The 27,023-nt window shown below is 42.2% G+C and overlaps 1 protein-coding gene across 2 annotated transcripts; it reads right to left on the reverse strand.

The window, feature by feature from the left end:
• Window positions 1-402: 402 nt before the first annotated feature.
• Window positions 403-26,174, reverse strand: LOC120045091 (moesin). Of its 2 annotated transcripts, XM_038989960.1 has the most exons (13): window positions 25,864-26,174; window positions 13,864-13,947; window positions 8,494-8,589; window positions 7,357-7,631; window positions 7,125-7,208; window positions 6,631-6,777; window positions 6,362-6,458; window positions 5,755-5,918; window positions 5,222-5,352; window positions 4,779-4,939; window positions 4,457-4,549; window positions 1,869-2,099; window positions 403-1,673 (listed from the first exon to the last, which is right to left on the reverse strand). In XM_038989960.1, the coding sequence occupies exons 1-13, from the start codon at window positions 25,873-25,875 to the stop codon at window positions 1,509-1,511; spliced, it is 1,740 nt and encodes a 579-aa protein (XP_038845888.1). In that variant the 5' UTR covers window positions 25,876-26,174; the 3' UTR covers window positions 403-1,508. The 2 variants fall into 2 exon arrangements, with proteins under 2 accessions (XP_038845888.1, XP_038845889.1); XM_038989961.1 differs by lacking the exons at window positions 7,357-7,631; window positions 8,494-8,589; window positions 25,864-26,174 and having other exon boundaries at window positions 13,864-13,922.
• Between the last annotated feature and the right edge of the window lie 849 nt (window positions 26,175-27,023).

Consider the following 27,023-nt stretch of genomic DNA (forward strand, 5'->3'; position numbering starts at 1 on the left):
TACATGCAAACAAGAGAAGATATTTCTGAAACCCCACCTTCGTATTGTGCTGAAAATAAACCACTTTCTGAGGCGTTTGAAATATATGCATTGGCCAACCAAGGACCTCTAGTGTCCTTGCAAGATACTGCACCTATTCCAAGGGATTTCATATGAGATCAGAAAGGAGACGGACTAGACCAGAAATCGTCCCAGTCACTTTTAACAAACCTGCCCATTTTTAATCGAGGCACACATTATTAGCTAAATAACGGTAAATTTGCGCTAAAAACACCAATTTAGACATGCCCGCTTTGCTAAAGATGGACCTGCCCATCCAGCATTTGCCCAAACTTACCTATGGCCAGTCAGTTTCTGAGCTCAAACAAAGATAAGGGAAACAGGAAAACAGAACACACAAAACAGTGTAGTTTCCACTTTTAATGACAGTTGAAATGAAGACTCAAGCAGCAAAGGTCTGCTGAAACATTCTGCAGATGACAAGGCACTGCCCAGTACTGTAAGAATTACAATATTCATCCTTGTTTTAATTCTGGCTGGTGGCTTCCAGTCATTCATATAATTTACTGAGAAAAGGCTAGAGGGACACTTACAATCCGTAAGACATCCATCTTTTTACACATAACTTGTTTTATTAAAAAATCCAAATGACAAAATAAATCTTTCAAGGCAGGTCTTCGAATCATATTGCTTCAAATGCCATATAATACAAGATTTAGCAAAAGATTGATATACAAAAAGAAACTCCTAATCATGGCAGCTACTAGTGTGCATGGCTATACGTCATAGCAGATACACTTGGTCTATAAAGAGTCATTCAGAGGTACTGTATGTCTCTCTCTGAAAAAGGAAAATGTGGTATTCCAACACTTATTTCATATGGACTTCATCAAATCTTACATAAAAGCAATACTGCTGAGGGTTTCCAAACAAAGATGTCCTTCTCTTAGAAAGACAACCATCTATTTAAATGCTTAAAATTAGAATAAAAAAATGCTAATTTAAATACAGTTTGATGTTCTCTTAATTTGCTGAAAATGCTTAACAGTCCACCTCAAAACAAACAAACCTGCTCTGAAACAATGACACCCAAATAGTGACCAACCATAATGTAATTCAAATTGCAGCTGTCCTGCATTGAGTTGTTGTTTAGTTCGTTTTCAGTTTAAAACAGTGTGAGGAATGAATCAATTAAAAATTAATTGTAAAGGATAATCAATAAAACATCCTCCATCTATAATAAAATTGATCAAATCTTATTCACTTTAAACTGTTCTATTAAATATCTCCCTTATTAACTGATGCACTTATTTCATTACTTGTAATGTAATTTGTGCACCATTATTCAAATACATTGTGCTGTACTTTTTTTTTGCTCTTTGATATGTATACTGGTCTTGTTTGGGTAGAAGGCACTGTAGCTTGTGTAAGGCGGTGTCTGCAGTCTAGAATGAATGGACCAAGTATGGCACCGCTGTGGGGCCTATAGCAGTTGCAAACCAGATGTATCACATGCACTCAAACTCGTCTATACGCTGCTTGGTGTTGCCCGACCGAATCTGCCGGAGGGTCTTGTACTTGTCCCGTCCCGCTTTCACGTTATCTGCGTGGATGATGTCATTTGCGGTTTTCTTGGTCTCATCCCGAGCGATGGCCAACTCCGAGCTCAAAGCCTGGTAGAGGAAACATAACATTACGGCCAAGTCTCACTAAGGCACACACAACAACACAGGCATAACAGGATACATTTCTAAGCCTCATTCTTGTTATCTCTACACTATTATAAACAGTGATACAACCCCTATAAACATCTGTCTCCAGTGCTGGGGGGGATTTGATGTGGGCAGCAGCCACAGTCGGTCACTCACCTGCAGGTGTTGCTGTACACGCTCGTTCTTCTCGGCTTCCGTCATGCGCTCCTCCTCGCTGCGGTCTTTGTAGGAGATACCGCCTGTGAACTCGGCGCTGGCCTGGTCGCTGGTCTCGTCGTTCTCGTCATGCTCGTTCTCGGCCTGCATAGGCTCCTGTATGTGGGACGCCATGATTTTGCTCTTCAGCTCCTCTTTGGTCTTCTCCAGGTCCTCCTGCACCATGCAGGCCTAAGGGGGGCAGCCACTCATGTTAATGACTCATGGTATGAACTGATTCAGGAGAAGGAATATCAATAGGTTATGTGATACATATAAACGGGTGAACTTCAGGTGAACTACAGTGTCAGCTATCGGGTTTAGCCGAGTTCAGTATAATATCCATAAAGGATTTTGTTTCACCATAGCACAGTATTGGCCAGTGTTTCACCTGTCTGGTTCTGTTTCCCCCAGCAGAAGGAATAAACTATATATAAAGAAGTATGTGGACACCCCTTCAAATTAGTGGATTCGGTTATTTCAGCTGCACCTGTTGCTGACAGGTGTATAAAATTGAGCACACAGCCATGCAATCTCCACAGACAAACATTGGCAGCAGAATGGCCTTACTGAGTAGTTCAGTGACTTTCAACGTGGCACCGTCATAGGATGCCACCTTTCCAATAAGTCAGTTTGTTAAATTTCTGCCCTGCTAGTGCTGCCCCGGTCAACTGTAAGTGCTGTTATTGTGAAGTGGAAACGTCTAGGAGCAACAACGGCTCAGCCGCTAAGTGGTAGGCCACACAAGCTCACAGAACGGGACCTCCGAGGGCTGAAGCGTGTTGCGTGTAAAAATCGTCTGTCCTCGATTAGAACACTCACTACCGAGTTCCAAACTGCCCCTGGAAGCAACGTCAGCTCAAGAACTGTTCTTCGGGAGCTTAATGAAATAGGTTTCCATGGCCGAGCAGCCGCACACAAGCCTAAGATCACTATGCGCAATGCCAAGCGTTGGCTGGAGTGTGATGAATCACTTCACCATCTGGCAGTCAGACGGACAAATCTGGGTTTGGCGGATGCCATGAGAACGCTACCTGCCCCAATACATAGTACCAACTGTAAAGTTTGGTGGAGGAGGAATAATGGTCTGGGGCTGTTTTTCATGGTTTGGGCTAGAACCCTTAGTTCCAGTGAAGGGAAATCTTAACGCTACAGCATACAATGACATTCTAGACGATTCTGTGCTTCCAACTTTATGGCAACAGTTTGGGGAAGGCCCTTTCCTGTTTCAGCATGACAATACCCCCATGCACAAAGCGAGGTTCATACAGATATGGTTTGTTGAGATCGGTGTGGAAGAACTTGACTGGCTTGCACAGAGCCCTGACCTCAACCCCATCGAACACCTTTTGGATGAATTGGAACGCCGACTGTGAGCCAGGCCTAATCGCCCAACATCAGTGCCCAACCTCACTAATGCTCTTGTGGCTGAATGGAAGCAAGTCCCCGCAGCAATGTTCCAACATCTAGTGGAAAGCCTTCCCAGAAGAGTGGAGGCTGTTATAGCAGCAAATGGAGGACCAACTACATATTAATGCCCATGATCTTGGAATGAGATGTTCAACGAGCAGACGTCCACATACTTTTGGTCATGTAGTGTATCTATACCTCTATAATGACCTCTATAAGATTATACAGTCCAAAATATACATTAATGTTCTGTGTGACAGTACGGTGCACCAATCAGCTCATAAATCTTTCAGATTAAAATGGGGGGGGGGAGGGGGGGTTGATCTAGACAGCACAATCACACAACATTTGGGGCCTGCCATTTAGATTTGCATTCTTTGAAATGTGAAAATAGGGAAAATATAACAATGGGGTGAGAGAAATCCTCCCAGGCAAACAGGATTTCCCTAGTGTAAAGACAGAGAGAAACCATCCCTTCCAGCCAGGCCCACAGCATGAGTCACCATGCACACAGTGGGAGAGAAGAGGGGCCCCTCCAATGGAGCAATTCCCTCCACCAGAGGGCTCAGACGCACCAATAGCGTTTACTGGATGATTGTATTTAGCACCTTCTGAACAGAGTGCCATCCATGATGTAGAATCGTGTGATTTTTTGGGTCAGTCAGACGATTACAGCGGGTGGTCCCTTAAACACAGCACACTGAACGATCAGAGACAAACACTAGATCCACATTCGGTGCTGTGTGCACACACTGCACCGATTGTCATTCTGCCGTTCATCTGCCGTTCGTTTGCAGTTCGTTCGGCAAGGTGTGTTTTAAGGACCACCCGCCTGTGGGCGTCTCTGACTGCCGTCATTTTGCACTCATTTTGCAAATTACGACTGGCACTCTGTTCAGAGATGCTAAGTACTCTCGGCTGACAAAAGCTACCACTGTGTCCATGCCTGAAGTATGGTCTCTTAAAACAAAGAGTGTCCAACTGCTATAACTTAGAACAGCATATCAGAGCTATGGTTACTTTGTTCTAATGGATGAATTACTGCAACATTGGATGTAGTTAATGACACATGGGACTAAACCATTTGAGAAGGTGGGGGAGGTCAGAGTGAATGAGGAGAGCAGTAGCTGAGACCACACCTTCTGTTGCCACTGCGTTGCCTCATCCTCCTTCTTCTGCTTGGCGTCCTCCAGTAGGGAGATCTTTGAGGTTAGCTCAGCCAGTTCCGTGGCCTGTGGGAAAAATAGGTTATTTTCACTTTCTTTCTTAGCCTATTAACTATCATGATAATACATGTTTCTGTACAATACAAACAATAATTTATTTGTTTTATTCCAAAAAATTAACTACAGTAATTAACAATCATCACATTACTCAGTAGCTCATCACTCTGTAGCACAATGCTACGTGCTGACACTGCGTGTGCTGTTGATGAATGTGTGTAATATGTGGGTAACTCGCCAAGTGTTCCTGGTTTTTCATCTGGTTCTCAGACTGCTGGAGCAGGGCAGTCTTGGCCTCCTCAGCCATCCTGCGCTCCTTCTCCAGACGCTCCGCCTCCTCCTGAGCACGCTTCCTCTCATGCTCCAATTCCAGGGCCTTCCGCGTCTGTTCCTCCAACTCTGCAAACACACAGTAATGATGATAATAGACAGAATGGACTACATGTACTGTAGCTTTCATTAAGTCTCTCTTGTAAAATGTAATTTCTCTCAACAAGACTGACTTCCTTGAATAAAGGTTACATTAGGTCTTACAGTGCTTTACAGTGTGTTGGGTGTATTTAGACAATAATCAATAATAAGCAATGAACAATCACTCTCGTAGAAGACTCTAAGCTTTAAGAGTAAAGATAATAGGTTTTCTATTATTTATTCATACTACAGTAATAGGGGGTTTCCAACCTTGCTGAGCTTTTTTCGTCTGTTCCTCAATCTGTTTCAGTTTCTCTATAAGCTCCTCCTTCTCCTTTTCAATCTTTTCCTTTTCTTTTTCAGCAAGTTCTCTCTTCTTCTTTTCGTTCTCCAGCAGTGCCCTGGTGGACAGAGGCCGTAGAGTAAACAGGGAGATAGAAGGGAGGGAACATGAACAATTTCCTAACATTTTCAAGCCTTCTTTATCAGACAATAGGCCAACCTAAACATTAGCTAAAGAGATCTGTCAATGTTCTGATGGCTACTGAAGTTAGAGGGACTTTAGTAAGAAGAAGTAATAATGTCTGGCCAGTGGCCACCATTTTCCACCCACAACAGACTGCTGTGATTTTAATGTTAGAAATGATCAATTGATGCTCTTCATGTTCAGCTTTCTTTTTGAGCATTACTGTTGGGCAGATACAAGGACGATACAAAGACAGAGGCTGGAGTAACCACGGGTGTCTGAAGTCTTGAAATAGTCTTGTAAGCAGTAACTACAGTGCGGTGGTGGTGACACTGACCTCTCCATCTTCTTGTGGTTCTTCTCCTCTCTGGCCTGGGCCTTCATCTGCTGTACCTCAATGGTGTCTGGTTTGCGGCGACGCATATACAGCTCATGATTGCCCATGCAGAGTGCCAGGATGCGCTTGTTGATACGCAGTCGTGGAGCATAGAATACAAAGTCCTAGGAAAGAAAGCATGTGTGAGTACCAGTAATCTTAAAAAAATAAATAAATAAATGATGGCAACAATAATAATTTCTCTCCCTAGTAAATACTTTATAACTTTATCAAATCAAAGTTTATACAGTTTAGCAGATGCAAGATTCATTTTTCAACTTATCCAGAGTTAGATGAACTCATGGATACCATTTGTATGCCTCTGCATGCAGTAGAAAGGAAGTTAGATGTAGTTTTGCATATGCTAGCATATCTGTAGACTTCACATTGTTGCGCTAACGCTAGTTAGCACTGGCTCGCTAAACTTCCTCTAACTTCCTTCATACTGCACACAGAGACATAAAATGAGTATCCACGAGTTCATCTGACTCTGGGCGCATCTGACTCTGCCATAATCTCACAGTATTCCTTTAACCATGAGTACAGAGAGGGCATTGGTGGTACATACTGGTGCTTTCTTGTCAATGGGTTTGATGACAAACTTCTTGTCATTGAAGGAAATATTCCTGATTTCACTCCATGGGAATCCAATTTTGGGTGTCATCCTGTTGAAGCAAAAATGTGATATCAACACAGTGATATTTGCGTTCTTATTTACACTTCGTCACAATCATAAAACAACCATTGGACCAGAGTTTGTACGGCATATGTATAACAGCTTTCAGTCCCATATGTGTGAGTACCCCTGTTGTGTACATTTCTACATGAGTCACTCACTTATCATTCTGTTCGTAAATGTTGAGTCCCAGGGCGTCTACTCCTAACCAAAGCTCTGATCCTTTCTTGTTCTTGATGCTGAAGTAGTTGACACCGTACATCTCCAGGTCCTGAGCGATCTTCAGGTACTCCATCATTGAGTCCTCTCTGTGTGGGTATAACAAATCAAGTCATTAAGCACAGAAGGAACACAAGCTGTTAAGTTATTAAAATACTACCAGCAAGGTAGCTGCCAAAATAATTCTCAATAAGAGCTGATTGTCAAGATGCTTCAAAATCACAGCATATGCTTTCACATACTCAAGCTCTGAGTGCAAATCCATTCACTCTATGAGAGAAGCTAAAGCAATTTTCCACATGACGTGGTATGTTGTACTGTAAAGAGAGATATAGAACTTTCAATTGAAACCAACAGATGCAGATTTTTTTTAGACCAGGGACAACAGAGCTAGGAGGGGTAAGTAATGTGTGTGTCTGTGTGTGTGTTTCACTACCTGAGCATGCCCTTGTGTTCCTCATGCCACACCTGGATCCTCTCCTCCCACTGCTCCTTGTTGAGCTTGTGCTGGTCCAGGACTCTAAAAACACAAAGAGAACATTACATTACATCATAAAAACATGACACCATCAAAAACTGTATGCCATCATAGACTGTTTACGGTAAAGAGAGTATGGAGGTCCAATCAAAAGGTGTTATGTAAACTCTAGAGATGGTGGAGGCCTTACCTCTGAGGCAGCAGTTTGTCACTGGACAGGTATCCTGTCGAGTGGATGTCCTTGTTGTAGTCAGCATACTTGGCCTGCACGGCGTAGGAGGCCAGCAGCACAGCAGTCTCCGGGGGGCAGTAAATGTCATCGTTGAGGATCCCCTCCTTCACCTGCAAGAAGAACAGCCTCTGGGTGGCTTCCTGGATCAGCTCCTCTGACACGTCCTCAGGGAAGAACTTTCCGCGGAACTTGAACAGCAGTGGGCTTTCCTTCCTCACATCCTGGGCAGTCACCTAGGGTCAGGGGTCATACAGCTGAGTGTAGGCACCAGGAGCAGTTTCTCTTTTACCTACACTCTTAGAATTAGTGGTGACTAGAGGAAACCCAGAGATCCTAAAGGAACCCCTGGAGTTCCTCAAAGATTGCTAGTCAATGGTTCATATTTGCACCTTCGGTTACGTGAGGGGTTCTTGGAGGAACCTTTATGGTTCAATGTAGCAACAGGTTCCTGGATAAACCCTGGAGTGGAGGCGTGGCTTAGTAGGGGTGTGGCTTTAAGATTTTTAAAAGATTTTTTTTAGAGTAAATGTCATTCCTGTTAATGTGATGACAATACAACAGAAAAGATTAAGGTTGAACGCTGACAGTTTTGTAGCTTCAATGAGGCTAACACAGATGTATGAGTTCCTTAAGAGCCTATGCAAATCCAAAAGTTGGAATAGTTTCCACTTTATTACTGTATGTAATCAGCAATGTTAATATTATTAATATTATATTAGAATATGTAATATGCATAAATATTCAAGGAACATTTTAATTTGCAGTGTACAAACTTAACATGAACAGGAATGACATTTACGCTAACGGGTGACCAAAAATAACTATCTGAAAGCAACGCCTACAATAAGCCACGCCTCCAATCTGATAGGCTGCCACCGCTACAATATATTATCAAAAAGGTTCAAAATTGAACCCTTCCCAAAAAGGTTCAGGTTTGACCTTTACACAGGGGTTCCTTGAATAACCTTTTTCAACTGGAAATGTTCCGCCGGTGTGGCAACCCAAAAAGTTTTTTCCAGGCACCTTTACTTTTAAGAGTGTATGGTGGCATGGAAGCCTTGTTCACTATATCCTTGTTCAAATGGAGGCACTCACCTTCTTATTAAGCTTGAGCCAGGTTGAGAAACCTTTTGTATCCTGGTACTGCAGTCCGAAGAACCACACCTCCCGCAGTCCGATTGTCTTCACAACCTTAGGGCACACAATTTTTTTAAATGTAACCTAGCTCTCAACAGGGGTTAATTGTGTTAAATTGTCTGTGAAACAGTGTTATGCAACATTCTTGTTTCATGTCAGGTTTTAATTTACTGTTGGTACTGGTGCATGATGGTTGAGTCATTAATTGAAAAGAATATGACGATCTAATAGTCTTTAGTTTAGTCTTTCTTTAGAGTTATATTAAAGCACTTTTACTGAAGTATGAATACAGAATCATCTTCGCTTAGTGCATAGATATTCTACTTATCTTTTACATTTTTTATTTCATTTTCAGTTTCAAACTAACACTGTATCAAATAACCATTTCTAAGCTAAACCTAACGCCAAAAATAATACAGTTGGCAGCCATTTCCTAAGAGTAATTGCTTGGACCTACATGTAGAAGAGCAGTTTAAACTTTCTCAACATAACTTAACTCTTGTTTTACCCTAGACATTGGTACTCTTTTTTTGTTATACGAGTAGATCATCTCTCTCTCACACACACAAACAAACAGAGGCTTTAGATCCAATATGCTAATTTGTGAAAGGCACCCGTTTTATGTATTACGACAATCATAACCAGATTGAAATAAGAATTAAGTCACATATTAAACTTAGTGCTTCAGCATTGTTGCCCCATACAGCTCTCTTTCTGATTGCCTGAGTAAAAATAGAGGGGAAACTCTGTAATCTTATCTAATGGTTGTGAAGTGAGTCATCCAGTCCCCTGCCCAGAATTCCCACTACATCAAATTCCACTTAGAGGGGTTGTGGCTGTCCTGACACAGATATGTCTGGACAGCAAAGTCCACATTAAGTTTAAAAATTCATAATAATAAAAGTAATAGAAACAAATAAAAAATATATGTGATTATAAGCATTACGTGAGATAGGGACAGCAGCCAAAATACAATTGGTGATGGAGTGACTCTGCTAAAACGATAGAGACTTAGGCCAAGCATAATCTTAGGCCAGGCTGGCCTGCCATACAGCCATGACAAGTTTGTGTCTAAGAGAGCCACTTTAACACTGGTGGGACCAAAACGGCTTGCCAAGCACCAACCTCTCCTCTCTCCTCTCCTCACACAGACAGGCATCGTAGAACAGCTTGAGACGGCTAGGGACTGATGACCACTCATGGAGGAGACACATCTGCTGTGTAAACAGCCTTGGGGAGGAGTTGGTGGGGGTGTTCCCATATAGAATACAGTGTTTAAACACACTACCACTGCCTGCAAATCATCCAGTTCTACACAGTCATCTGATTTGATTGAGCCGCCCTTGAGTTGAGATGGGTTAGCTTAGGGTGGGTAGGGAGTTTAATGGCAAATCCAAAGCACCGCTACAACGTGTAATATTTTACAGCGAACACTGCAGCAGAAGTGAACGCATTCCTCCACTACCCTTTCCTCCGCGTGAGGCTACAATAAGTCCAGTTTCCCTGGGAAGCTGTGAAGCGCCGGAGGAAGCTGTGAAGCCAGCCTATTGCATGATTCTGTTTATGAGTCGGTTATTACAAAATGTGAAACAATGCTGTGTATTTTAACTTTTGCTTGATTGTGTTTATGAGTCTGTTATTAAATGTGTATGTTTACTGCTTTTCATTAAAATCATGTACAGTACCAGTCAAAAGTTCGGAAACACCTACTCATTCAAGGGTTTTTCTTTATTTTTACTATTTTCTACATTGTAGAATAATAGTGAAGACATCAAAACTTTGAAATAACACATATGGAATCATGTAGTAACCAAAAATGTGTTAAACAAATCTAAATATATTTTGTATTTGAGATTCTTCAAAGTAGCCACCCTTTGCCTTGATGACAACGTTGCACACTCTTGGCATTCTCTCAACCAGATTCACCTGGAATGCTTTTCCAACAGTCTTGAAGGAAGTCCCACATATGCTGAGCACTTGTTAGCTGCTTTTCCTTCAGTCTGCGGTCACTATCTCAATTGGGTTGAGATCAGGTGATTGTGGAGGCCAGGTCATCTGACGCAGCACTCCATCACTCTCCTTCTTGGTCAACTAGCCCTTACACAGCCTGGAGGTGTGTTGGTTCATTGTCTTGTTGAAAAACAAATGATAGTCCCACTAAGCGCAAACCAGATGGGATGGCGTATTGCTGCACAATGCTGTGGTAGCCACGCTGGTTAAGTGTGCCTTGAATTCTAAATAAATCACAGACAGTGTCACCAGCAAAGCACCCCCACACCATCTCACCTCCTCCTCCATGCTTCATGGTAGGAACCTCACATGCGGAGATCATCCGTTCGCCTACTCTGCGTCCAAAAATCTCAAATTTGGACTCATCAGACAAAAGGACAGATTTCCACCGGTCTAATGTCCATTGCTCGTGTTTCTTGGCCCAAGCAAGTCTCTTCTTCTTATTGCAGAAATTCAACCATGAAGGCCTGATTCACGCAGTCTCCTCTGAACAGTTGATGTTGAGATGTTTCTGTCACTTGAACTCTGTGAAGCATAAATTTGGTCTGCAATCTGAGGTGCAGTTAACTCTAATGAACTTATCCTCTGCAGCAGAGGTAACTCTGGGTCTTCCTTTCCTGTGGTGGTCCTCATGAGAGCCAGTTTCACCATAGTGCTTGAAGGTTTTTGTGACTGCATTTGAAGAAACTTTCAAAGTTCTTGAAATTTTCCGGATTGAATGACATTCATGTCATTTCTCTTTGCTTATTTGAGCTGTTCTTGACATAATACGGATTTGGTCTTTTACCAAATAGGGATATCTTCTGTATACCACCACTACCTTGTCACAACACAACTGTCACGATCGTCGTCAGGGTGGAAATGACCGGACCAAGGTGCAGCGTGGTGAGCGTACATTTCTCTTTATTATGAATGTCGCCAACAAAACAAGAAACAACAGAAACGAACGTGACGCTGACTAGGGCTATACTGGCCACTAACACAGACAACTACCCACAACTAAGGTGGCAAAACAGGCTGCCTAAGTATGATTCCCAATCAGAGACAACGATAGACAGCTGTCCCTGATTGAGAACCATGCCCGGCCAAAACATAGAAACAGAAAACATAGAAATAAAGAAACTAGAATGCCCACCCTAGTCACACCCTGGCCTAACCAAAATAGAGAATAAAAGCCTCTCTATGGCCAGGGCGTGACAGTACCCTCCCCCCAAAGGTGCGGACTCCGGCCGCAAAACCTGACTCTATAGAGGAGGGTCCGGGTGGGCATCTACTTCGGTGGCGGCTCTGGTGCGGGACGCACCTCTGGCTCCCCCCACTTTGGTGGCGCCTCTGGACTGGGGACCCTCGTTGCAGTCCCCGGACTGGGGACCCTCGCTGCAGGCCCCGGACTGGGGACCCTCGCTGGCGGCTCCGGACTGGGGACCCTCGCTGGAGGCTCCGGACTGGAGGCCGTCGCTGGAGGCTCCGGACTGGAGGCCGTCGTTGGAGGCTCCGGACTGGAGGCCGTCGTTGGAGGCTCCGGACTGGAGGCCGTCGCTGGAGGCTCCGGACTGGAGACCGTCTCTGGAGGCTCCGGACTGGAGACCGTCGCTGCAGGCTCCGGACCGCGGATCAATTCTGGAGGCTTAATGCCATAGATCCTCATTGCAGTCTACGTGCCATGGATCATCACTGGAGGCTCCGTGCCATGGATCATCACTGGAGGCTTCGTGCCATGGATCATCACTGGAGGCTTCGTGCCGTGGATCATCACTGGAGGCTTCGTGCCGTGGATCATCACTGGAGGCTTCGTGCCGTGGATCATTACTGGAGGCTTCGTGCCGTGGATCATCACTGGAGGCTTCGTGCTGTGGATCATCACTGGAGGCTTCGTGCCGTGGATCATCACTGGAGGCTTCGGGCCATGGATCATCACTGGAGGTTTCGTGCCATAGATCATCACTGGAGAGAGGAGACGTATAGGCAGCCTGGTGCGTGGAACTGCCACAGGGTTTACCAGGCTGGGGAGACATACAGGAGGCCTGGTTCTAGGAGCAGGCACAGGACTCACCAGGCTGGGGAGACATACAAGAGGCCTGCTTCTGGGAGCAGGCACAGGACTCACCAGGCTGGGGAGACATACTGGAGGCTTGGTTCTTGGAGTAGGCACCGGATACACTGGGCCGTGGAAGCGCACTGGAGGTCTCGAGCGTAGTATCTGCACAACCCGTCCTGGCTGGATGGTTACCTTCACCCGGCAAAGGCGGTGCGCTGGCTGGATGCCCACTCTAGCCTGGCCGATGCGGGGAGCTGGAATGTAGCGCACCGGGCTGTGAACGCGCACTGGAGACACCTTGCGCTCCACCGCATAACGCGGTGCCTGATCAGTACCACGCTCCCTAAGGTAAGCACGAGGAGTTAGCTCAGGTCTCCAACCTGACTCAGCCAATCTCCTCGTGTGCCCCCTCCCAAAACATTTTTTGGAGTGGCCTCCCGGTCTTTTGTGCCAGCCTTGACCCTGTGTAATCCTGGGCCCTTTTACTCGCTGCCTCCGCCTTCCTCGCTGCTTTCACCTGCTCCCACGGCAGGCGATTCTTTCCCGCCAGGATCACCTCCCACGTCCAGGATCCTTCCTCATTCAGGATGTCCCCCCATATCCAGTCCTCCTTACCATGCTGCTTGGTCCGTTTGTGGTGGGTAGTTCTGTCACAATCGTCATCAGGGTGGAAATGACCCGACCAAGGTGCAGCTTGGTGAGCGTACATTTCTCTTTATTATGAATGTCGCCAACAAAACAAGAAACAACAGAAACGAACGTGACGCTGACTAGGGCTATACTGGCCACAAACACAGACAACTACCCACAACTAAGGTGGCAAAACAGGCTGCCTAAGTATGATTCCCAATCATACTTTTTGGTTACTACATGATCCCATATGTGTTATTTCATGGTTTTGATGTCTTCACTATTATTCTACAATGTAGAAAATAGTAAACATAAAGAAAACCCCTGGGATGAGTAGGTGTGTCCAAACTTTTGACTGGTACTGTAGATATAAATACATATATAATAAAAATCTTCAGGAGCCCCCCAAAAATGTTTTGCTCTCGGGCCTATGCCATAGCGAACAGCTTGACTCAATGAGAAGAACAGCAAGAGAGTGAGAGTTCCTAGAAAAATAAACCCTTCACTCCAGTCCCACAACTGGGCTTCCATTCCCCAGCTTGCAATTTACACTGATTAGCATTAGAAGAAAAGCACCACAAGAACATGTAATTTGCCACTGGGGAGGCAAAACCATTAGCATGTTTCAGCAGAGCAAGCATTGTTCTTACCTGGTCGAAGAGTTGCTTTCCCGTTGTGTTGGGCTGGATGGCAAACTCCAACTCTGCATCCATCGTGGTAACTCGCACACTAATCTGTTGAAGAAACCAAAATTAGTTAGTACGCTGTGACTGACAACGAGTGAATTCCATAAAAATAAAAGTGACATGTGTCGGTGTACCTAATTTACAACAAATGTGATTGTCAAGTTAGATGCCTCTGAGAATTAGAGATTGAGAATCAATAGCATGTTGGATCAGACTACATTGATTAGAGACTGTTAGAGTTACTTACTTATGATTTATGCTAATAAATATACACATGTATGTACATTTATATGCACAATTTAATTTGGGGATTGATCAAAGGGGAATAGGCCGCATAAGCATTAGAATGAACCCTCATTCTATGACCGGAGGCAGTAGAGTTTCACAGCAGGGCAGGAGTGCACCTACATGACAACTTGGGCCAGGCATATGAGCACACTAACTTGGCAAAATCTCTATTTGATTAAACATTTTGGCAGTGCAATTTATAATTGTCTACATCTTATGAAAGATTTATGGTTATAGCAGAGTGGACACACATACTTTCAGAAAAAAATGGTGCGTACGTGGGTTGTCAGATATGTTTCATCCAAAATGTCAGTGGTTTGTAAACTGATAACTACTGAACATATTACCAAAGAGCAGGCAGCAAAGGCATCATAGTACGTTAGGTTCCAAATACTGCTTTCATCAGGCGGTAAGCAAAAGCCATAATACAACAATTTAGGCTGACAGTCAACTAGTTTTGGGTTGCTTCCGGCAATGTTCCAAAGCTCCAGTGTCATTGCCTAGCTTACGTTGTTCCCAGGTCTGGGATATCTGAGACTAACACTCTACCATTACTTTTTTCAAAGCAGTGTGAAACATTTTTGTCTTTATTTGAGAGCTGTTGCATGTCCATACTACTCTATTAAATACTCTTTGGGTATACTCCTTTGAGACGTAATATGCATGTTAATTTCAACTCCCTTACTCACTAGAGAGGGGAGGGTGGGGCAGACAATTACAATGTTTCAAAGATGTACAATGTGGGAGAGAGGCCATTTTCCGTGCCTGGTACAGATGATTGCACAAGGGGAGGTGCTAGACTAAAATGATTGATCAGCCTCAAACCCTGGAAAAAACAATTGCAGGAAACCCACTGAGAGAGACAGTGCACCAATTCCTGCCACAATGAGGTATTATTAGCTTATATTGGAATAAGAGGCACACTGGCTTCACAGAAACCAAAGGGGAAATAAATATTTTATCTTAATGATGCGATAAAACTTGTCAACTACACTAACAGCATTTTAAACAGAATTTAATGGGAGTAGATTTTACACAGAAATAAAAATTTCCTACAGTTACTATACTAATACTGTGTCAAATTAAATAGTTTTGCATCTGGCCAATAGTGATGAGTATATCGCTCTAAATGTAGCAGAAATACTTTGGGGGTTTTAGCATGCTAAGTGAACATGTTGTCCCCTAGCTCACTCTCTCTCTCTACCGAGCTGCTTCACTACAGGAAGTAACCACATCCTCTGGTAGCTGGGCCTCGCAAAGCGAGGGTGGCCCGCCCAAAATGGAGCTCACTGACACTACATCCTGTAATGCATCACATTGCTGCTTGCCTGCCTTTCTCTCAGAGTTAACGTGTGCTCAGTGATTGCACCAGCACAATTTCTCTTTTTGATTTCTTAACATCCACACACACGTGCATGCAAAAAGGACTTGTAGCTCTCTATCGCACTGTTTGCCCTCATATGACATTTACTGTAGGCCTATACGTAATAATGATAAAAAGTTGCTCTTAGACTGTTCTATTGACACGATAATAACGTGATCATTTTGTAATTGCAAGTTCTGCCATTTTTGTAATTACAAAAGTGGAATTAGGAAAAGTAGCCTTATTTCTAGAATGATTTATATAACAGCAGGCATACAAAACCTGATGAGCTAGCCATCCTGGATACCTCAGTCTTTAGACCACTACATCATGGCCCAACACTCACAGCAGTTTTACAGCCAGTATGAATTAGAAACAAATGGAATATGCCCATAAAAGGAATGCAACAAATGAGTGTATGCTGCCTGTCTCGTGGTATACAAGCTTCCTCCTGCTGTGCACCCTAAACATATTTCCATCTCACGCTGTGAGTGATTAATAAAGCTATATTGACATGGCTCCATGTTCTGTCCTCTCAGAGATGACATGAGTGTATGTGTGGGGGGGGGGAATAACTAAGCAGGGCTGAGGCCCACGCCTGAGCTGAGCCACAATGGCATGCTTTATTTCCCAGCTGTGTGGCTGATTAGGGCTGCGTTCTTTCCCCTTTGTGTCAGCAGGCCCCATTTGCTGGTTAGTCCACTTGTCACCCTGCCACTTCCTGTCATCACCGGCAGCACAGAGCAGACTGGAGTGGCTGGACTGATGCGGCACACAGAGTAGAGGGCTGTAGAGTAGAGCTGTGACTGGACTGAGGCCTGTAGGAGCAGGAGCTAATTACTATGAACATTAACCTAATTTAGGCTTCACAAATGACCCAGACACATTCAGCCATCTACAAGTAATTAGTACAAACATTTAACATGGTTGGTTCTCAAACAAATTCTATGCCACTTAACAGTGCATAGTTGAGTTCCTTGTTTTCTTAAAATGTATGACTAAACAAGATCTGGACACATCTCAAAGGTGTTACCTAATGTTGTAGGGGAGAGATTAATAAATCAACTTTTTATTTCACACAAAATGAAGGCCCAGTTTTCTAGGGAGTGGTTAGCTGAATGTTTCATTTCCTTTTTCCATGTTCCGGCAACTTCTACCAGTGAAATTAAGCTTTACGTGCACTTGCAGGCTATACCGATAACTTATGTTTGTAAACAAGTTAGGGCCAATAACTGTCTATTGCCATTGTCACATTTCCCAATAACCAACCAAAAATCGTTGCTCAACATAAAAAGGTAACTAACAAATGAGTCACTGACAAACGAAACAAAACCAGGTGGAGGTTTAAAATGGGTTCTGAAAGGTATCCACTGAATGCTGACCAATCAACCTCGACTAGGGTCTTAAATATACACCCACAATCGATGCTCCCCTAGATTTGCTTGATAAACTAAAAGAAAAGAACACACGCCAACTTAGGTTAGGGAGTGAAAATAAACGTCAATCAAACCAAATGGCGACAAAATAAAAGGTGTTGTATTAAACTTAAAGCAGGAGTGTTAAACAGCAGTCTAGCTCTTCCAACATCTCTCATGCCAACAGGAACACTGGATCTGCAGCTTTTAAATATCACCTGTGCCAGCAGGTGATTAACGAGGTGCAACACATCCTGACCAACAAGGATGATTCCAATCAGGGCAAGCCACAAACAGAACCAAACTCGAAGTCGAAATCCCAAAGCCTATAACATCTTCCCTCTTAAGACAACAAATATATACCATGTATTTGTTGGACAAGTTTGCTCACCACCAACAGAAAAAAACTCCCATTTCAGAACAAGATCAACTTAAATGCGACACTACTTTAATGAATCGCCTTCTCTAATAAAAACGTGGTATTTGCTGCCAGTCTATTGTACAAGACAAAACAGGCACAAAAAAATGCTATTATATTTTTCATATTTGTAAATATATATATATATATATATATATATATTTAAAAATATGAAAAATATAATAGCATTTTTTTGTGCCTGTTTTGTCTTGTACAATAGACTGGCAGCAAATACCACGTTTTTATATATATATATATATATATATATATATATATATATATATATATATATATAATAGCTGCCTAAAACTCAAAAGTTTTGAGAACAGAGGGAAAATCTCGATCTGTGTACCTTACTAGTACTCATCCCCTTGGGACAAGCCCAAACAAAACAAAAATAATCTCCAATACGGCAAAACGTGCAGTCAAAACAAAAGCCAGGATACACACTGGCTAAACACAAACCAAACTTATGACTGCTAACCCTTGAAAAACAAAATCGGCAACAAAGTTGTCCTTACTACGGATTTCAAGGGGAAACTCCCGCAATATCCGTAGTAAATTTCCTCTCAGGATTTTCCTCATTTGAATTGCCTCAGGGAAACGAGTGGCAGCACACATAACGGTTAGAAGAAAATGGTGACCACTCTTTGTTTTGGGCAAAGGACCAACACAGTCCACCAGAACCCTGCTGAAGGTTAATCAAAAGCAGGAATAGGCTGCAAAGATGCAACTGGCACCTTTGCAGCTTACAGTTTGGTTTGGTTTGCCTGTGCGCTGGCAAATGTGACAAGATTTACAATAAGCCACAACATCCCGTTTCAGATCAGAAGAAGTTACGCAAGATACGGTCATACATCTTGTTGACCCCAAGATGGCCTGCCATACTACCATCGCCAACCTCAGTATCTCGTCGACAATTTGAAATACACTGAGCCAATCGTCTTGCCCGGTTGTGACGTGGGAATGCCATTTTCTCATCACAATACCATCTCTGTCAAAGTAACCCACACGAACTTCATCAAACTCCTCCTCTGGACGTATCTCAGCAAAACAAGGAGAGAGGAAAACATCTTTACTATATTCAGCAATCAGCTGCTTCCTAGACATCGAAGTGTCAACTGTATGGACCCTCTCTCTTTCAGAGGTCCTACAAACTTGCTCAACTTTAGGGTTTTCAAAGGAGAGGTCAGCTCAGGTGGTATAGCGAAATCAGGATCACACATAAATGTCTCAGACAGATGAAACATGGTGGGATCACTGACATCCTCCTGAACACTAGACTTGCTCTTGGCAATCTTGTTTGACATAAATCATATAACCGTGCATGCTGGGAACACTCTAGGGTACATTTCTGATAACTCATCAGGTTCCTCTACTCTTGGTTCCTTTATAAATAACAGGTTTTGGCACAACCTTCCCTCCAGCCAAATCGTTGCCCAAAATGAAAGAGACCCTCTTCACCAGTATGCTAGGCCTCACTCCAACGATAACGGAACCAGTAACAAGACCAGACTCGAGTTCCACATTATACAAAGGAACTTCCATGCAATCCATCTTCATGCCTTGAGCAAACACACTGTAACAAGTTGCTGAAGTGTCAGACAAAGGCAAAACACCCTTCAAATATAAAAGGTTGGACTGCCCAAGTGTCTCGCAGAAGACGAGGGTGTTTTGTCCTTGTCTGACACTTCAGCAACTGGTTACACATATAATCCAAAACCTTGTTTAGGCGATAAACCAGTCCCAGCCAGAGACCTAACGGGCTGGAGTGATCCCACAAGAAGAAACAGTTTTTCTCTCTCATTTTTCTGTTTCAACTTAGGACACAAAGACAATGTGTCCTTTTTCACGGCAGTAATGACAAACTGGCGGATACAAAGCACAAGTTTTCTGCCTTGTCTTTGGGCACTGCAGAAAATACTTGAACCTTAAACTTCTCTAGATTGCTTTTTGTGTAGGGATAACTAACGGGGCACTTTGTTTCTGAAGGTAGTTTTATGTGTCAACACAAACTCATCTGCAAGGACTGCATCTTTCTCAAGAGTGAGATCCTTGTGCTCATAAATGTAGGTAGCAACCCTTTCGTGAAGGCAATTCTTGAACTACTTGAGTAGTAGGAGTGCCTTTAACTCTTGAAGGACCTTGACCTCTTGAGAACAACACCACCGATCAAAAAGACATGCTGGTTCCCTTGAGAATTCAACATGGCTTTTTAATGTCTTTCGTAATTTACTGAACTGTTGTCTGTATGCCTCTGGGACCAACTCATAAGCCAGAAAGATAGCAGCTTTAACAGTGTCATAATCTGAACTCTGATCAAGAGATAAAGCACCGTACACTTTCAGAGATTTTCCCACAAAAACACTTTGTAGAGGAGGACCAGATATTGCGCAGCCATTCTAGCGACGTGGCAATCCACTCATAGTAGAATATACTTCCACCTCCTTTTCATTGAAAGGCGGTACAAGCCGACCAAGATCAAACTCTGTTGAGGGTGGAGGATCATGGCCTGACTTGATTGTGAGGGCATCCACTTCTGGTGCTGCTTTGGTGGCCTCCAGTTCTATCTGTTCTAACTGAATGGTGTGCTCGAACTCTAATCTCTGTTGCTTCAATCTTGCCTTTAGTTCTACCTCTCACAGTTGCACCTCTACGGGGTGTATTCCACCATCCGTAGGACCCTTCTCATCATCCTCCCTCTCCACGAGGATTTCCTCTTCCACTAAAACAGTAGTGATTAACTCTTTGACTAGTGCTTTTGAATCGGCAGTTGCCACTGTCACATAATGCTTTGCAATGATGAGCAGATTCGCTTTTGTACATTTTATCCAGTACCTCCCAAGTAGGGTTCCCCACAAATGCTTGCAAATAAAAGTCCATATTTTTTTTTATTTACAGTGTGAGTTTTTATGCAACTTTCCACTGATTTCACCAATTTTATAACCCATTTGAGTGGTTGTCAGTGACAAACGCTACAACAAAAGTGTATTTTGAAAACTCAAATATCTGGGCACAGTAACACTTCAGAGGTGATTAGAGTGACTACCATACTCATAGGAAACAATGATCCTTCCTGGCTGAGCCCCCATTTTGTTAACCCCAATAACCAACCAAAAATCATCGCTCAACATGAAAAGGGAACTAACAAATGAATCACTCACAAACAAATCGAAACCAAGTGGGGTTTTAAAATGGATTCTGAAAGGCATCCATGGGGGTACCTACTGAATGCTGGCCAAGCAAACTCGAGTCTTAACACACACCCACCATGGACACCCACCATGGACACCCACTAGATTTGCCTCATGCCAACTGGCACATAGGCTCTGCAGCGCTAAAAACTTAAACATGTTTAACAAGGCAACAGGTGCAACTCATCCAATCTGGGAAAGCCACACCCAAACAGAACCAACCTCGAAAACGAAGTAGATCAAAACCCCAAAGCCTTTAACACCATAGCTATTCCTTTTATGATTTACCCTAACTATGAACTGAGCCACACCGCAAATGTGAGTTGAATCTAATTTCAGTGACTAAGATTTGTTAAATGACACTAATTTACAAGATCCAGTAAGACATTGAGAGTAGATTTGCATGTAAGTCCCACATTGTGCCTCTGTCACCATGTTAAACATTTATTTGCATCACTGTTTTGATGAATCCCCTAAATCAATGGTTCCCAACCAGGGGTACTAGGACCCCTGGGGGTACTTGGCCTATCTACAGAAGGTACTTGAGAAGACTCGTGACCATAGGCTTACTGGTAAAATGCACATGAGGGGGTACTTCAGGCAGACCAAAATGTTGTTGCTGGTACAGTAACTGAAAAAGGTTGGGAACCACTGCCCTAAATCATACCACTTTTATATTTTCTCTAAACACTATACTTTATTTTCCCAGTCAACCAAATGAACTGCTTAACATGACATAGCCTACTGATTAGACATTATTTCATTGTGTAGTTCAGGCCAACAGGTCCTTGGCTACCAGTCAAGGGTTGTTAAGAAGTGCCTTTCCTGGGTAAAAATAGTTCATCTCACACAGGAAAAAAAGAACTACGAATGGGCAGTTCTGCCTGGTAAGGGTGTGTATCACATGGCTAGAGCTCAGAACACTTTTCACACACTATTATTAGAACAGCAGCAAAACATCACTCTCAGTAACAGGACCAAGGACAGTTTTGTGGCTGATTCCTCACAAAACATGAACAAAATGTAATACATAGACGAGTACCTTGGAGGAAGGCTATCAACCTAGGGGTGGCAGGTAGCCTAGTGGTTAGAGTGTTGGACTAGTAACCAGAAGGTTACAAAATTAAATCCCCAAGCAATCTGTCGTTAACCTAGGCTATCATTGAAAAAAATAATTTGTTCTTAACTGACTTGCCTAGTTAAATAAAGGTAAAAAAAAAAAAGATTGTTTGATTTCCTTAAGTTCTGTCGTCACATTCTGCGATTGACTTGCAAGGCTTCAGCGGTGTATTTGATCTGCGCATGTGCCAGCAGCGCAAGACTCTCTCTATGCGAGTGAGGTGAGTTTGAAAAAAATGAAAGTATGCATCTTAGAAATAAATAGGCTTCCCCAAAATAATGCGGTAGATTTAAAAAAAAAACTATTTATCAAAATCCCATCCCAACCCTGATTTCAGATATATCATGTAAACAAGATCATTAGGGAAATCGTTATTCTTGCACAGCATGTAAACGTTTAAATCTAACTATTATATTAATCTGACTATTTACACTAATCGTATTATTGTGTACATACAATATTGGCGGTGTTACTATAGGTCAGTCATCGGGATCGGCTCGTAACGCCAGCCACACTACACGATGAAGGCAAAAAGTTTACGACCGCATGTAGTGATACTTAATCGGCAGACCTAGACCATGCCACACTGAACGAGCCAAGACATCCGAACAATTGTTTCCGACATAAGAATTTGCCCACGACGTGGAAATTTTGTCTGGGACAGCAAAATCGTGGCATAAGACGGCTAAAATTGTACAGTCTACAAAGGCCTTTACCCAGGCCTCCTTTAAGACTATAATGTTTAATCTGTATGTGCTACAAAATCACCAATGTTAATGTTTCCATTCTGTCTTGGGACCATTCAATGCTTTTTCTGTCTTGTAAAGGGTGGTGGGTCATACTGAGGAGCAAACAAAGCTATAACAAATCTTAGCTATAGACTGTATTTCAGTAAAGTACGCAAATTATTATAAACTGGAACACCAATCACTAGGAAAAAATGAAGTGACATTTTCCACTTTCCAAATTCTCTTTCCAAAATTTTGGAATACCTCCTTCAACTGCATCCCCTCAAGACATCTGATTGAAATACACTTTGAAGGGTATTTAAAAATCATAAATATGTGGAAATCAGGAACTGATGGATAATTCTTATACTATGTTGTTAGATTGTTGGTCACACATACTTTTATCTGTTTTGGAGGTGAATGTTAACCATTCACAAACATATTCGCATACACAAATGGAATACAATCAATTAGAAAAGTATTCATAGTATGTTTTTAGGTCAAAATCATGAACAGGAAGATTAGAGCCACAGGCACTAATGTAGAACTAAAAGCTCTCTCTGGCTTTAATTCTGAGAATGAGGTTAGCCTCAAACTGCTAATGCTACTCTCCGTAGAGCCAAAATGTTATAAACTTCCACTATAGACAGTTTTTCAGAATCAATACAAGAATTTCAATTATGTTGATATTTTTTTCAGATTGAATGTGTTTGCGAGTCTTATATTAGTTTCAAGTTAGTTAAACTCACTGTACTATGACTTGCCCTTTTTCAAATCAGGTTCATGAATCGCAGATAATGCCAGCTCCTTTGTATTCAAACACCTTAAAGCAACCACTTATCAGTACAAATTGATAAGGTCGTTATCACAATCATTACTGTTCACTTACCAACGTAGTAATAGTGCAGTGATTTATGTTAACCTAGGGTGAGATCCTATGTAAAAAAAAAAAAAAAAAAAAAAGTTCTGTTTTTAACAAACCTCATCTAAATCAACTCAAAAACACACCAAAACAACAACAAAAGACAACTCACTGGTTGGTTTTCTGCAGCCAGAGAGATGTTTCAGAGCAGCCGCACAGTTACCCTCCATTTACGGGCTGAAGCCCCCAAAGGTTCGCATTATTTCTGCCTTTCATACACTCTACCACCTGTAGCTTAGTTTATTACAAATTGTTAATCTCAGCTCTGCTATGTGCGTTTACAGAGCTGCTTAATCCCCTTCTTACATACCACTGGACTTTCCACTTCACTTGGTTCTGTTATTTGTTGTTTGTGAAGAACTAAGGCTTTTCAACTAACAAAATTATACTCATGCCAATATAGTATTTCACTTCACTGGACCGTAGTAAGTAGAAATTGCTGTTGATTAGAATATCGTAGTTCTGAAGGAAAGCAACATCACTGAATAACACATTTATTAGTGATGTGTAGAGTTCTAGAGTCTAAAGGTACATCTGAAATAAAATTAACCAGACTGCAAGTACCTTTTTAGTGATGAGAGGGTCTTATGAATATAATAAAATTGATTGATGTAAAATAGCATATCATAATATATGTATTATGACATTATCTGGGAAATGAGACAGGAGTCAATTTGGTGTCTGACATGGGGTGGCCTGTAGAAGTGCTTAAAAACCTAAATGCTGAAACACTGGCTGAGGACCATGCAGTTACGCAGGACGGAGAAGGGGGAGTCTGTGCTGTGAAACACCAAATAAGGCTTTCAGTGGCAGCGTCAAGAGACTGCAGGCCAGGAAATGGCTAAAAAGTAACTGACGCAATCTTAGAAACCTCGAGTCACTAGATTACAGTTCCTTGGGAAGCTGTAAAATTGCCAAAAGAAGCACAGCCAAAGCCTGCACTAATGGTAGGGGGACACATGGATGACTGCTGTGAAAAGACATGTTAATACATAAATACAGATTAAAATAAATACAACTATAATCTTCTCATGAGTTCACAATTGATTCTTAAAAGCTAAATGTCACAATACTGCACATTATTTTACTGTCATTACCTGGGGTGCATTTGATCTCAGTGACTGATTCTTATTATGCAAAACATATTTTTCAAATCCTCATGTCTGACGTTCTGACCTAAAATATGATGCTATAGAGAGTGGTTTATTCATTGTTCCTAATTTGTAGTAAATACTTGATTAAGATAACGTAGAAATCAAATAAATTACAAATGCAATGCTATTTAACATCAACATAACTGATCTGGGCTCTATATTGGGCGGCAGGTAGCCTAGTGGTTAGAGCGTTTGACTATTAGTAACCGGAAGGTTGCAAGATCGAATCTCGGAGGTGACGAGGTAAAAATATTTCGTTCTGCCCCCGAACTAGGCGTCATTGAAAATAAGAATTTGTTATTTTAACTGACTTGCCTAGGTAAATAAAGGTCAAATAAAAAATATTTAATAAATATAGCAAATATCTAAATCACACAGGCCTGGTATTCTAGATCAAACTTTAGATCAAACTTTAAGAACCTACATTTCTAGATACTGTACCTCCTAGAATAGCCTATATTTTGATAGAGCACAATGCAAGTGATCTAACCTCTATCACTCAATAGCAGGCCTATAGGACAGGCTAACATGGTAGTCCACTGTTGCAAGAGTGCATAGGCTAGCTATTGTACTACGGGGTACCACAAAGACAAACACAACGTCATCGAATGGGCCATGGGAACCTCCAGTAGGCCTACAGCAAACAAAATCAACACTAATAGGCCACATTGATATGAATTGGGCCCGGTGACGCGTTAATGTAGTCTATAGACTACATTTGAATAACATTTAAAATGTCTGACATAATTATTCATGAATAGGGATCGAGTTGATATGAACCCAACGCTGGTCTATTCAACTTCTTGAACGTTCATTCAAAAGCCAATCACGTTCCAAGGAACGGGGGATTGCCGATGGCGCATAGCTTGCCACAAAATAACGGTTCATAGGATAGACACAAACCTAGGGTAGCCTAACAAAAAAGAACGTTGGGCAACATTGTATCAATTCCTTGTAATCGGTAATAAAACAAGTTTAGGGGATGCTGGAGAAAAAAATATAGGCTAAAGCGTCCTGCCCTATATGAAATACATGCTTTAAAATACACTTTTCATTCATTTGAGGGGCACTAAACCTTTTCTGAACCTATATGGCTCTACATAGGCTATACAACGTCAGACACATTCAGTAGCCCAACTGAGTTAAATCTGCCAAAGAGATGCTTTCGAAGAATTATAGGATATCAATTCAAGCATTTTACTTTATAGCCTGTCATGGGCTAAATTATCTTTCACGACCAAACAAGACAACAAGTTGGAAAGCTACATTTTGACCAGAGATAGCGTTTTATATAATGTCTTATTTCTATGTAAACATATTTTTTTTTAAAGCTGGTCCCACACACGAATAAAGGCTACTCACCGTCTTCGGCATTTTCGCAGTTATCTGTCCTTAGTCACTGATGTCAGGAATTGGATGGTAGCAACAATGGAGTCAACAAAAACTTGTGTCCATTAGATAAAGTGCACAATCTGAAAATCGTCCGTCAAGTTCAGTTAAACTTTGATTTCAAACTTTTCAAATTGCTCGTATTTTCCTATTTTCTTTGTATCGCCTCAAAGTGGTGGCCCAGAGCTTAATTTCCTGCTAACGGCACGGTAACTGAAAAACCACACCCAGCCCAATGAAGACATACTAAAATGAGTTTTTCAGCAGACTCCGCCTGTATTCTCAATGACCCGTTATTCCTTTGTCAAGCTCCAGTTGAACGTGAGCAGCTGAACTAAATTCGTGGACTTGAAATTTAAGCCGGGATACCCCACACAATTCCGATATACGTAATTTCCCGCATACCATAAGCATATAGCTAGGCTACTGTCAGTAGCGACATTTGATTTCACTCCAGTTTTTCAATCTAAGTTATAATACAATTTTGAAGGTAACACACTGTTTGGGACAGGCGCACCGGATAGGGTGGTTAGGCATATTTGATTAAAATTGCCATTGCATATTATTTTCAACAAACACCTAGTCAGAACTATATTTTATAGGCTAATGGATCGAATAAATATAAAGCAGATGTATTTTTCCAATCAATTATTGAACCTGAGACGAGTTTTTTCTAATGACACGGTCTGACACCCCCATATGACACAACTTCCAATCAATCACCATTTCATATGATGTGCATTTTGTGTACGCTAATGCATCATTGATATCCATTCAAAAGGAATCCAGACAGAAATAGCCTCATTCCACTTCCCCTGACCCATGGACAACCTACTGTATATGGACAGCTACTGAAATAATTACAGAAATAGGATAGGCCAAGGTCTACTATAAAGGCCTGTCACGATGCATACAAATATAAGCCACATTTTTATACCAGTAAGCTAAACTGTACAAAAACGTAGCTTACAATACATTTGATTTCCTGTCCATAAAGATAAGTTATAATTCACAATAAGTTTGGCCAGGGATGGGCAACTTTTATGGGGGTGGGGGCCACAACAAATCTGAACTCAAGGGGCTGCAGTGACTCGAGGGTCTGCATACCCAAGCATGCAGTCAGAGCCGGCTCT

This window comes from Salvelinus namaycush, chromosome 3 (assembly GCF_016432855.1).
Source record: "Salvelinus namaycush isolate Seneca chromosome 3, SaNama_1.0, whole genome shotgun sequence".
NCBI lineage: Eukaryota > Metazoa > Chordata > Actinopteri > Salmoniformes > Salmonidae > Salvelinus > Salvelinus namaycush.